Raw genomic sequence first — 14,443 nt, forward strand, 5'->3', positions numbered from 1 at the left:
TGGACTGCAAAAATACACATGGGATTTTTGTGGGAAATGATTGAAATGTTTGTTATCTTGATTGTGGTGGTGGTTTCATGAGTGTATATAGCTGTCAAGACTCATGAAATCATGCACTCTAAATGGATCTAGTTTATTTTTCCATACAAATAATAAAATCTCAAAATTGATTAAAAAGAAGAGAAAAAACTTAATGTAAGGTTAAGTACCTGATTGGAAACAAAGAGTGATCTAGAATACAGATCTGAAGTAATTGCTCAGAGTGCAGAGCAGAGAAACAAGGAAGATGTGCAAAATGGTAGAAAAGTTAGACACGTGTATGAATGATAATGGGAAAAGATCCAATATTCATTAAATGGGAGTTCAAGAAGATAATAGAGAATATGGGAGAAAGGCACTATTCAAGTAGGTAATGGTTGAGAGTTCTCCAGAATTGATGAAAGCCACAAACTCTTAAAGTGTCCCAGGAAGCACTATGCAAGACAATAAAAAATAAATCTTTAGTTAGATGTGTTGTAGTCCAGCTATTAAATCGTAAGGCAAAGAGAATATCACAAAGTAAGTCGGAGAGAAAAGAGAAACTACATATTGGTGTAATACAATTAGAATAGAAAAAAATTGGATAGAATTAGACATCTATTCATGATAAAAGCTCTTAGCAGAATTGGATTTGAAGGGCATTTATATCATCTGATAAATGCTGTCTGATAAGTCTGATAAAGCTACCCAAAACAAAAACATGAAAAAAGCAAGTCTTTTATCATTCTCTTTAAGTTCAAGACTGAGACAAGTTTGTCCACCACCACTACTTGCTGGTTCATTAAGACAAGAAGGAAAAATAAAAGATACAAAGATTGAAATGAAAGAAGCAAGACTGTCATTTTTACTTATATGTTTGTCTACACAGGAAACTGAAAGAGTCTTGAGATTGTGAGCATTTCTGTATACCAACCACAGTTTTGAAAAACATATGACTAAAATGCAACAAAAATATAAGGTTTCTAGGAATATATCGAAGAAAAGTTAGGCAAGGCTTTTATTGAGAGAATTGTACAACTTTGTTGAAAAAATTAAGTAAGCTTTAAAAAGGTGAGAGACACTATGCTCATGGACAGGGAGATAGAATATTTTAAAGGTGTCTTTAAATGAATCCATAAAATCAATTCAGTCTTACTAAAACCACAATGGGTTTTTACATGAAATTAGATAAAAGTTGCACAGAGAAGCTCAGGTACTCTTGAAGAACAAAAAAGAGGGAGGAGGAGACTTAGCCTACTAAATATCAAGTTTATTCTAAAAGCTATGGGACTTACTACAATAAACCAGTGGGACAGAATAGCGAACCTTCTACGTATGGGAACTTAATATATACCGGAAGTGGCATTGCAGGTCAATGGATGATCATACCATTCTCCAGAGTAGGAAATCAGTAAGTAATGTCTAATAGTGAAATTCAAGAAGTAACAGTATAATCACGTTATTTAGAAATTTGGATGTAGGGGCGCTTGGGTGGCTCAGTCAGTTAAGCGTCCGACGTAGGCTCAGGTCATGACCTCACGGTTGGTGGGTTCGAGCCCCACATTGGGCTCTGTGCTGACAGCTCAGAACCTGGAGCCTGCTTTGGATTCTGTGTCTCCCTCTCTCTCTGCCACTCCTCCACATGTGCTCCGTCTCTCTCTCTCTCTCAAAAATAAAACATTACAAAAAATTAAAAAAAAAGAAATATGGATGGAGACACTAGAAATAAAAAGCTATAAGAGTTGAAAATGATTACCTCTGGGGAAAGGGAATTACGTGATGGAGGTGAACAGGAAACAGGTAAATTCCTTTTTTCTTTTTTTAAATAATGAATTTTTTAGAAACTGTCTTTAAAATTGGTAAGAGAATAACCGAAAAGTGTAAGTGGTTTAATTAAAAAATATATTGGGGCGCCTGGGTGGCTCAGTCGGTTAAGCGTCCGACTTCGGCTCAGGTCACGATCTCACGGTATGTGAGTTCGAGCCCCGCGTCGGGCTCTGTGCTGACTGCTCAGAGCCTGGAGCCTGTTTCAGATTCTGTGTCTCCCTCTCTCTCTGACCCTCCCCCATTCATGCTCTGTCTCTCTCTGTCTCAAAAATAAATAAACGTTAAAAAAAAAAAATTAAAAAAAAAAATATATTGTATCTTGTAAAAAGGTTTTTAAAAAAATTCTCTTTTCCTATAGTATGTTGAATATGCTTCAATTTTATCTTCCTGGTACTGCACCTCTTGGCCAGTATGTCACGCCAAATCTGATTTATCGGAATGTATCAAAATTTGCATATTCATAACTTTATTTTTTTAACTGTAAAAAGTTTTTTTTTACTGTCTTCAAGTGGTTTTTATTTTTGATGTTTAAAATAAGTTGTCATTTGATAATCTTATATTGTATACTCTTAGTCCTCAGTATATTGAGTTAGAAATTATTTCATTGATTCCTAAGTATAATTTTTTTTAGCATTAAGTGGTTATTGTTTTAAGAAAGATATCACCAGTCTTTCTATATTTTTAAATAACAGAAGGGAACAAGGGATTTGATGTAGGTAGTAGCTCTATTGTTATCATCTGGTTAAGCATTATCTAGAATATTACAGTCTTCCTGTTGCTGTACTTAAGAATACCAAAAATAAAGTTAAATGCTACCCCAAAAAGGATGAATGGGATGATGTTGGCCTTGATAGCATGGATATGCTTAAATATATTTAACTTGGAGAATAGGCGACTACAGGGGAAACAACTGTCTTTCACATATTTAATAGGATGCCACGTGAAATAGGAAACTGGGACTGAAGCCATGTAAAAACAATAGAGGAAGTTACAGAGCCACATTTGCCCAATATAAGGAAGCACTTTCTAGGAATGGAGAATACCTAGCAATGTAGGAAACGGACTCTGAAGAATAGAACTCCTTTAAGTATGGGTTGGGTATCCTTATATTAAATTCCCCAGAGATGGCTTCTTCATTGTATGAAAATTGATCTCTAAGGTCCTTTAAAATTTTCAGATTATTTTGTAACATTGAGATACTTGCTTAGCTTTGAAGTATTTTGTGTTTTCCAGACCAGTGAATGGAGGTTAAGCTATGTCAATAAGGAATTTGCTGTCTGTCCTTCTTACCCGCCAATTGTCATAGTGCCCAAATCCATTGATGATGAAGCTCTTCGGAAGGTAGCTACGTTTCGGCATGGAGGACGCTTCCCAGTACTCAGCTATTATCATAAGAAAAATGGAATGGTATGTGTACAGTATTGCTGCTTGATCTATGAATGCCTTGGTTTACAGATCTTTCCTTAGAAATGCTCCACTTTCTGTGTACTTGTTCATTGATGCGATTAGTCTCCCTTGCCAGAACTTCCTTCTTTTAAACATTAGGGAATCAGGAGTAGAGTGTTTTCCATGATTAGGATATGACTTTGAATTCTTCTCATGATGCTGCTGAAAATTAGAAAGGCCAGACAGGTGGGGCGCTTGGGTGGCTCAGTCGGTTAAGCGTCCGACTTCAGCTCAGGTCATGATCTCGCAGTCCATGAGTTCGAGCCCCACATGGGGCTCTGTGCTGACAGCTTGGAGCCTGGAGCCTGCTTCGGATTCTGTGTCTCCTTCTCTGTCTGGCCCTCCTCTGCTCTCTCTCTCTCTCAAAAATAAATAAATATTTAAAAAAAAAAAAAAAAAAAGGCCAGGCAGGTTTATTTTAAGGACTCAGTACTAAGGGAACTAATGTTTATTTGATACTTAAAATAACACTGTTAGGTAGAAAAATAAATTTCTCTGACCAGAATAATGGCAGAATTCTTTTTTAAAATTATTTTTACCCAAATTTCCCTGTAAAAAGTAAATTGAGCAGACATTTTTATTTTCAAAAAGGAGAAGAATGTCACGTTATTAGTTACAATTTAAGTAAACACAGGAGTCTGTAACTGAATAGTGCTTGCTGTATGTATGTTTCCTAAATATTTTCTAAATCTGTTTCTGTCCTCTTATTTTCTCTCAGTCAATAAACTCGGCTTCTCATTTTGAAACCAATAGTAAAATAGTGGATAAGTTATGGTCATTTTCCGTTGCCTTTTTTCCCCTGGATAATAAGTCAAGCATGGATATTTAGGGTAAAAAAATTTCCAAAAAATTTGCTACTTTGGCATCAGATCATCTATCCCATTTGCATAGTAGTATTTCTGTTTGTTAGAGAGTTCATTACAAAGCATTTTAAAAAGGGATATTAAATATACTATATGTCCATTTACATGGTTAGTGCAGTCTGGGAGTTAGCCATTGTCATCCTCTGGATGACCTTTCTTGATCATGTTAAATTTCAAGGTAGTGAAGATAACAGCACATGTTATGGGGAGAAAGTGAAATAACTCTAAACCATTCACCAAGGAAGAGATCTGTATAATATTAATTTCTTGAGAAAATGAAAGGTTTCAAAATCAAACCTTTCAAAATATATAGTTGATGGTCTTTGGAAATAAGTTTCTAAATCCTGAAATATTGAACAGGATGAAAGAGGGTAACAGGAGAATAAATAATAGACAAGCAGCTTTAAAGATATTAAAAATGATTCCCCAAACACAAATAGTACATAAACTTTATTTTACCATTGGTGGCTTTTCTCTTTATAGTTTTTCTCTCTTTATAGTTCTTTCTTTTTTTATTTTTATTTTAGAGAGAGAGAGCATGAGAGGGGAGAGGGGTTGGGGGCAGGGGGGAGAGAGAGAATGAATGTGAATGAATCCCAAGCAGGCTCCACACTCAGCACAGAGCCTGATGCAGGGCTTAATCCCATGACCCTGTATCATGACCTGAGCTAAAATCAAGAGTTGGTCGCCAAATCTACTGAGCCACCCAACCGCCCCTCTTTTTCTTCTTCTTCTTCTTATTTTAGAGAGAGAGAGAGAGTACACTTGAGCTGGGGAGAGGGACAGAGGGGGAGAAAGAGACAGAGAGAGAGAGAGAGAGAGAGAGAGAGAGAGGGAGGGAGGGAGGGAGGGAGGGAGAGAGGGAGGGAGAGGGAGACAGAATCCCAAGTAGAGCATGCTGAGCATGGAGCCTGATGCAGGGCTTGATCCTATGACCCTGGGACCATGACCTGAGCCAAAATCAAGAGTTGGACGCTCAACTGACTGAGCCACCCAGGTACCCCATCTCTCTCTTTATAATTCTTGATTAAACCTGCCAACCCTCTTTATGTAGTTGAAGCAAAAGTTTACTGGCACATAGGCCATTATTATTATCTCTGTTACAGGGCCATGTCCAGTAAACAATTTACTAACTAAACAAATTGTGGTAATTGATCTTTTTAGCAATTGTAATTTATTATGTGGAAGTATTTTGAGAAGTAGGAAGAAAAATTGTGTTAAAGTGCAAGGCTTATTTTTGTTCTACAGTTATTAACTATTGCAAATATGTGGAAATATTTCTTTGTTTTACGATCATATTCATCTTCAAAGTGCCACACAATTGTTTTTGAGATACTCTTAATCTAGCTAATTTATTTCTATTTTCAGAAACTTTCAAAGCAGCTACTCTTAAATTTTAAACTGCATCGTGCTTCTAGGTAATCATGCGAAGCGGTCAGCCACTCACTGGCACAAATGGGAGAAGGTGCAAAGAAGATGAAAAGCTGATAAATGCTACCCTCAGGGCAGGGAAACGTGGCTACATCATTGACACACGGTCTTTAAATGTAGCTCAGCAAGCTAGAGCCAAAGGCGGCGGCTTTGAACAAGAAGCCCATTATCCCCAGTGGAGGCGGATTCATAAGTCCATTGAGAGGTAACAGACTCTGGAGACAGTAGTAGGCTCTTATTTGAAGCGAATTAGAATGGGTGAGCGCTTAGCTGCAAAAATCACAAGTTCTCAAATGAACCTACGCATTAACTTAGAGTCGGAAATCGGCTGGATCTCCTGTTGCGTTTTATAAGATAAGCAGGAAACGTATCTTGGATGCCCACAGCTGACTTTTAGTCAGGTAGCATGCTTTTCTCTCTCTCTCTTTTTTTTTAATGCTTTATTTATTTATTTATTTTTATTTTATTTATTATTTTTTTTAATTTACATCCAGCATGCTTCCTCTTAAGTTAACTCTGAAATTTCATCTCCGCAAGGTCAGAGGTCTGCTCCTCTCCTTGTAAGATCAGTGGTCATCAAACTTACTGAACAGATACGCCACGGATAAGTATATTTTTCTAAGTCAGAAGACTAGACACTTTCCCCCACACCCTCCTATTCTCCCACCCTGTTTCCTCCACCTACATCTTGTTTATGTCTACAATTAGAGGTTTATAGGGACTTCTGGAAGGGTGGGTGGGAGTTGGAGCTAATAAAACAGTGGGGTCTGAGCTGGCCCTGGGCATCCCTGCTAAAGGTACTGGGTATCCAGTGTTGGATCTGTGGAAATAGGATTGCAGGTGTCAGTGGTGCGGCCTCGTGACTTCTTACAAAATGCGGTGTTCTGGCCCACTCCCCAGTCAGGTAATTTAGCTATGTAAACTGGGTTTAATCTGTTCAGGTGAGGAATGGTTTACCATGACAGGCATTTTAAGTATCTTTGCTGCCATGTTTACATATTATTTTTTCAGTGTTTAATCATCAAGTTATTGTCAGTAAGGTAAATATTTTTATACCATTTTGAGCTACTTTTCCTCTTGGATATATTGGAGGTTGAAGTTTTGGTTGGTTTCTCTCTTCATCAGTGTGTTTTCTATTTTCTTTTTACTTTTTCTTATTTTTTAAAGGTATCACATTCTTCAGGAGAGCTTAATCAAACTCGTGGAAGCTTGTAATGACCAAACACATAACATGGACAGATGGCTCAGTAAATTGGAGGCTTCTAACTGGCTGACTCACATCAAAGAGATTCTTACAACTGCCTGTCTAGCGGCTCAGTGTATTGACAGGTAGAGTGTATTTCGGTGTTCTGAAATGGGACACGCAGCGCTAACTAGACTTTGCTTTTATCCAGACATGTGTTTATATATTTGTTAAAAGTTTTTTAGTCTCTATTCTATGTTGAGATCATTGCATAAATTACTGTATAAGGTGGTCAATGCCATTCAGTGCTATCAATGAAGTGTGTGCATAGAGTCTGGCATTTAATTGGTGATTAATATTTGTTGAACAAATATGAACCACAGGCACACATCTTCAAGGACACAAAGCTTTTAAATACTAAAGGAACTCTTTTTTTCTATAAAATCCTTGAATTGTGAATCTACCTATTTTCCTTTGCTTAAACTGTGAACAAGAATGAAAAGAAGTTTTCTTATTTATTCTCAGAGGGCCAGGCTTGCCTTCTTACTTTCGAAATATCAATGAGAGGAAACATGTAATTTTGTTACGCAGTAAAATGATTCTTTCTAATCTCTCAGATATCTTATTACAAAGTACTTGATACGTGCCATTATAACAGGATCTCAAGTTGAGAAAACCCGATGGCAGTGACGTAAAGTATATGAAGTGATTTTAGTTTGTTCATTCAGCTGAAGGTTGCTAATCTTTGAGACTTGAAGCAGAGGACTTGAACAGAGAACTCTGGTATAAGTTGTTGCAGAAGCTTAGAATGCCCCTTTTAAGAAGGGGATTCTTCTGAGACAATAGGTAGGTGTAAGTATTGCCACTACATAGTTGGATGACACTTTTCCTTGAAACTGTAACTTGTCTTATTGATGCTTCCAAATTAGGGAAATAGACATATGTAATTTTTTTGTGGTTAGTGAGAAATTGGTAATAGAATGGGTTGCTTAAGGTCATGTGGTGAATTAGTGACAACACCAGAAATGGGTAGAGATTTTTGGTCTGGATTCTCAGGCTGTCACTAGTTTTTTGTTTTAGGCAAAGCTCAAAGCTCATTTATCTAACGAAATATGGGAGTTAAAGAAGAGGTTCTACGGCAGACAAATCAATACTACAGAATGATGAGGTGTTGATATTAAAGGTTCTGTTTCTTTTTAACCCAAGTTAAAAAGATTTCCCCTTACATGATGAGTACAGAGCTTCTGTTTTCTTATGAACCATAAATTGTAATAAACATTTCTCACCGTGTTGTCCGAATTTGCAGCCGTAATAATGGGATGCTGCAGATTAAGGGAACCCTAGGTGCAGAACAGTATTTGCTATCTCCATCTTTGTTTAGAGTCAGCTGGCCACCTTAAACAAGGACTTCCACATTCTTAACAAGAGTTGAAGGTTTTGGTTTATTTTGCCATGATTGAGTTACCTTTTCTGATATTAGGCTTATTATTTATACCTCCATAAAAGTCTGCCCTTATAATTAACTGCTCAAAATGTAAAAATAGACCTTAAATGAATTGAATTGAATTTAAAATACGCCACAGATAACTAAGATATATAGATTCAATATATACATCAGAAGCCTTAAACTATTTACTCATACCGTTCTACCTACTCATGAGGTTGCATTCTTAGAATAAGGTTGTTAACCTAACCAGGGACCTTTATTTTCAAATTAAGAACTCTCAAATGATCCAGCAAAAGACAAAAAGCTAAGTATGTCATCTGTAGTGTAACAAAAATTGACAATGACCTAAATGTCTAATTCTCAGACATTTCAGCAAATTATAGTTGATCACCTAATAGAATATTATATAACCATGAATATAATACTTCTAAAGGTGGTATAGAAACATTGGAAAATGTTTATAATAAAAGTGGAAATAGTAAGAAATTACCTTATGTTATAGCTACGTAAAGTATATATGTATGTGGGAAAAGAATTAATGGTAACCAAACTGGAGACTCTTCTGGGAAATTTTATTCACTGTCATTTCAATATAAGAGGTAGAAGGGGAGAGGAAAGAATGTAGTTAGTTTAGTTTTTGGTGTTTCCTTCCACTCTCTTTAGAATATTGGGCCCCAGACTCCTCCTAAATATTGTGGTATAATAGTATCATTGCCACTGAGTTTATAGATTGAAATTTTTATGTTTTGTTTTATGTATCTTGTTTTCATGTTTCTAAAAATGTGGTTTAGGACTTGTTTCCTAGATTCATTACATTACAGTTTATGAAGGCATCCTTACAGTCAGCTGAGGTGGAAAGATAGAATCAAGGTCAGAGAGATACAGAAAAATAACTTTAAGTGTGTGTTCCTAGGTGTGATGAGAAAAGGCTTTAGTTAACTTAATAGGCAGAAAAGGTAAGTGCTTACTGTGTGTGCATGATAAGGACTGCTTTTGGGTTTTGTAAAGGGAGAAAAAATTCAACTAAAAAGTTTTGTGAAACTTGTTGTAAGTTAAAGAGGTTCTTGCCATGTGAAATTTGGAACTTATAGTTTTATTTATTTATTTCTCCTAAGAGAAGCTCTCTTCATTTGCCTTACTTAGACTCTAAACCCTGCTGGACAGAGCAGAATGCATGAGTTTGTACTCAGGAAATGTTTATTATTAACAGAGTTGATTGACCATGTTGGGAGTATCCCATTTGTACTCTGGATTTTCCTATCAGGGAAGGGGCATCCATATTGATTCATGGAACAGAAGGAACTGATTCCACACTTCAGGTTACCTCCCTGGCCCAGATCATCTTGGAACCGAGAAGCAGGACCATCCGTGGTTTTGAGGCCCTGATAGAAAGAGAGTGGCTGCAGGTGAGAAACAATGTTTGATGTGCACAGGAACTGCTAATAATAATGGGTGTGATTCTAGTTGTAGGACAGACATAATGTATGAAGTTTTGATTAAAATGTTTACATTATATGTTTAATTTTCTGGAGGCAAATAATCTGTCTTCCTCTCAGTAAATGTTTATAATCTTTACTGCCTCTCAATTTTGTACCTGTCTTTGCTTATATTGCTCATTTGGCATTTTATTCCCCTAACAAGCTCTCACTAGTTGTACTTTGTTCCCTACAAGGGAAAGAACAAAGAGCGTAAAACGTAGTCTCTGTCTTGCAGAGCTTAATTTTGCTAGAGATAAAAAACATAAAGCAGGAAAGGGATGTGGGGATTTGTAATTATAAGACGTGTGCTTTAGTGCTTTCTGCCTTTTGCTTGTCTGGTTCCCCTCTATCCTCTTGCCCAACCAGGTGAAATCCTTCTCATGCTTTAAGATACAGCTAAATGTCACTGCTGTCCTGAAGTCTTGGGACCTTAACCTTCTTCACAGATAAAATCCATCCATTGTCTTCATGATTTGTTTCCTAGACCCAAATAAAGTGATTCCTTTGAGGTCAGGGAACCATGCGCAGCTGCTCTATTATCCCTAGGAGACAATGCAGTGCTATCACGTAATGCTGAATGACAACTGAAAGAAAGTTCTCATGAAATAGATTGAAACCTCCAAGTCAGAGATTAATTTATAAATGTATATACACTGTGTAACTTAGCAAATAATTGTGATTGAGAACAGATGTTTAGATATATCTTGAAAGTGGAAGTATCTCTGGAGAAAAATAATTTCTGGACCTTCTAGTTAAAATTCAGGTTTGTTGCGTGTTAATGCTGTTATGGATACCTTGTCTATCTTGCCTGACAACTGATTTGTATCTCTGTTCAAATCAGACCATCCCAAATATTTGGCAAAAATCTATTCAGCCACATTCCTCATGATGCATAGCAAACAAATAAAATGAATATGACTTACTTACTCATATATTACCATTTTAATGAGTATCGAAGTACCATTAGCCACTAGAAAATGCTGATGTCATTATCTTTGTCTGGTAAAGTAGTATAAGGATCCAAAGATAAAGCAAGTTTGTGAAATACCTAGAAGGGTGTCATTTGGGACAAGGTCAGTACTCAGGTTCTGGGTGGGCCAGAGAGCCAAATGATTCTTGAATTTCCTTTAGTCAGTACATGTCAGACTCCTCCAATTCTTTTTGAGAGAAGAGGGGAGCTAGGGACAATTTTTATCTCTAATATAAAAGTATTCATAAATATCTCTTCACACTAACTTTTTTCCCATATGTAATTAAAAATTGAATATCAGGAGTGACTTTACAAAGTTTGTCTGTGAGAGCCCCAGATTTATTTCCATTTAGTAGTGAGGCTTACGTAGCTTACAACAATCTGCAGTGCTTTGGACAGATAAAATGTGATAGCTGTCTTTTGTTTTGTACTTGAAGACCTTACATTCTTTGACTTTGCTACCAATTACAGAGACCTAGAAAATTTTATTTTATGAAGTTCACCAAGGATAATTGCAGTTCTTATGGTTATGCCGTAACTGCATGGCCTTGTTACATGTTTGGAAGTTGTGTTTCTTTCCTTAGATACTAAAAATTGTTTTAAGCCAAGAAATCATTAATGTAAACAGCAGCCATCCAAATTACATGATGTTCCATTTAATAAGTTTTGTTGTAACTGTGTGAAATATGTTAATAGAATGTGCTGTAATGTGATCTCAGTAGGCTATGACTGTCACCTTTCCATCTTCTGTCTTAGGCTGGTCACCCATTTCAGCAGCGCTGCGCACAGTCAGCCTATTGTAATAGTAAGCAGAAGTGGGAGTCACCTGTATTTCTTCTCTTCTTGGACTGTGTGTGGCAGATACTTCGTCAGTTTCCCTGTTCTTTTGAATTTAATGAGAATTTCCTCATCATGCTCTTTGAGCATGCATATGCCTCACAGTTTGGAACATTTCTCGGCAACAATGAAAGTGAAAGGTGAGTACACTGTTTACATGGGATGGGGGCCATTTTGTTTGTAATTGTTTTGGTCACCTCCTAAAAGAGACCAGGATTTGGTTCCATATTAATGTTATTTGTAAGATGGTAGAGGTTACAATTAGTATAGATAAATTACATAACGTGTGTTCTTATTATGAGCCTATCACATGCTAGGTGAGAACATGTCCTAGATTTTGTTCTGTTAGATTAAAATTAGTCTACCTACTGATTTAAAAGCTTTGAGTAAATTCGGCAACCATTTAAAATGTTAACTTCCTTATCTAAGATCATGGTAATCTTATATCTGGAAGAGGCCCCTGCATCCAATTTTATAGATTAGGAGGGTATCCAAAAAGTTAAATGATGCAGCCAGTTGGTCACCAGTAGTAGGGCTAGGATACAGGTCTTCTACTCCTGCTCCAGACTTTCTTTATTACACCTGGAAACTGCCCTCAGGCCCAGAGTGACAGTCTCACTTCACAGCCTACACTCTGTCAAGTTCATAGGTTTATTTAGAAGATTCATATCAGAATGCTCTTTAAAGGTGATCAACTGGTAATTTCAATTGGGTACAGTCAAAAGGCTTTCTCTTTTTTCTGTTGTCATTCTAGCTGAAGAGACAGTTTTGTTGATCTTTTCAGAGAACTGACTTTTGGTTTCATTGATGCTCTCTATTATCTGTTTATTTTCTGTTTTGTCCATCTATTCTCTACTGTTCATTTTTTTCTTCTTTCTGCTAGCACTGGTTTAGTTTCCCCTATTTTTCTAGTTCCTTAAGATATAAAGTTATCGATTTAAAAGTTTTGGGGGTGCCTGGGTGGCTCAGCTGGTTAAGCCTCCAACTTTGGCTCAGGTCATGCTCTCATGTTCATGTGTTTGAGCCCCATGTCGGGCTCTGTACTGACAGCTCAGAGCCTGGAGCTTGCTTTGGATTCTGTGTCTCTCTCTGTCTGCCCTTCCCCGCTTGCACTCTGTCTCTTTCTCTCTCTCTCAAAAATAAAAAAACAGACACTAAAAAAAAAAAATTTAAGTTTTTGATTTGAGGTATTTGTTCTTTTTTAATAGAGGTTTTTACTGCTATAAATATCCGTCCAAGCACTGCTTTTCACTGGGTCCCCATACGTTGTGTTAGCACGTTGTGTTTTTCTTTTCATTCATCTGTTAAGTGTTTTCTAATTTCTCTTGTGATTTCTTCTTTAACCCATTGGTTGTTTAAAATTGCTTTATATAATACCACATGTTTATGAATTTTCCATTTTTTCTTATGTTATTGATTTCTAATTTCATGCTGTTGGAGAAGATACTTAGCTGGCTTTTAAACTTTTAAAATTTATTGAGATTTATTTTGTGGACTAACATGTGATATATCCTGAAGAATGTTTTATGTACACTTGAGAAAAATGTGTACTCTGATGTTGTTGAGCAGAGTATTATACATTTGTTTTACATTTTATTCAAATCCTGTTATTTCCTTATTGATCTTCTGTCTAGTTCTATACATTATCAAAAGTGGGATATTGAAGTCCTCAACTATATTGTAGAATTATCTATTTCTCTCTTCCATTACATCAGTTTTTGCTTCATATATTTTGTGGCTCTGGTGCAAAGTGCCATAAATTATATGTTTGTAATTATTTTATCTTCTTCATGGATTGACTCTTTTTCCAGTTTATAATGTCCTGCTTTGTCTCTTGTAAGAGCTTTTGCCCTTAAGTTTATTTCATCTGATGTAATATGTCCTCCTTAGCTCTCTCTGGGTTACTATTTGTATGAAAAATCTTTTTTCTTCCTTTTACTTTCAGTCTGTTTGCGTCTTTTGTAGACAATATATAGTTGGATCATGTTTTAAAATCCATTCTGCCAATCTCTGCATCTTGATTGGAGAATTTACTTCATTTATATTTAAAGTGATTACTGAAAAGGAATGGCTTATTTCTGCCAGTTTGATATTTGTGTTCTGTTTATTTTATACTCTTTTGTTCTTCATCTCCTCCATTACTTGCCTTCCTTTGTGTTTAATTGATACCTTATAGTATACTATTGTGATTCCCTTCTTGTTTCCTTTTGTGTATATTAAAACAGTTTTTTGGGTTTGTTTTTACTGGTTACCAGGTGGATTTCAGTTAACATCCTAAATTTATAACAATCTACTTGACTACAAACTTAGCTTCAGTGCATATGGCATACAAAACTTTGCTCTTCTATACTCCACTCCTCTATGTGTTGTTATCCCAAGTTATATTCTCATATATGCCCATTAACATGGATTTATTATTATTTTTATCCATTTGTCTTTTAAATTATGTAGGAAATAAAAAGAGGAGTTACAAATCAAAAATACAATAATAACTTTTATTCTTTCCTATGTAATTATCTTTGCCGAATTGTATGTTCACATGGCTTGGAGTTACTGTCTAGTGTCCTTTCATTTTAGCTTGAAGGATTCCTTTTTGCATTTTTCTTGCAAAGCAAGTCTTCTAGCAATGATCTCCCTCAGTTTTTATCTTATTGCCAGATGTGGAATTCTTCGTAGGTAGTTTGGTTTTCTTTTAGCACTTTAAAAACGTTATTGCCCTCTCTTCTGGCCTCCATGGTTTCTGATGAGAAACCTGTTCTGGAGGGATCATGTAGGATCCCTGTATTTGAGAAGTTGCTTTTCTCTTGCTGCTTTCAAGATTCTCTGTCTGGCTTTGACAATTTAATGATTATGGTGTGTCCAGTATGGGCAGTGAGTTGCTTTTATCCTTCTTGGAGCCTATCGCGCTTCTTAAATATGTAGATTTGTGTCTTTTATCAAGTT

At 36.2% G+C, this 14,443-nt stretch overlaps 1 protein-coding gene across 2 annotated transcripts in view; it reads left to right on the plus strand.

Moving 5' to 3' along the window:
• Positions 1 to 14,443, plus strand: part of MTMR9 (myotubularin related protein 9) — a 50,484-nt gene that overhangs the window by 22,286 nt on the left and 13,755 nt on the right. For both annotated transcript variants that reach the window (XM_007097131.3, XM_042983578.1), the window contains exons 4-8: positions 3,079 to 3,252; positions 5,573 to 5,790; positions 6,753 to 6,914; positions 9,480 to 9,621; positions 11,420 to 11,640. In XM_007097131.3, coding sequence (XP_007097193.1) covers positions 3,079 to 3,252; positions 5,573 to 5,790; positions 6,753 to 6,914; positions 9,480 to 9,621; positions 11,420 to 11,640 — 917 coding nt within the window. The remainder of the gene's footprint in view (positions 1 to 3,078; positions 3,253 to 5,572; positions 5,791 to 6,752; positions 6,915 to 9,479; positions 9,622 to 11,419; positions 11,641 to 14,443) is intronic.

Source organism: Panthera tigris, chromosome B1, assembly GCF_018350195.1.
Source record: "Panthera tigris isolate Pti1 chromosome B1, P.tigris_Pti1_mat1.1, whole genome shotgun sequence".
NCBI lineage: Eukaryota > Metazoa > Chordata > Mammalia > Carnivora > Felidae > Panthera > Panthera tigris.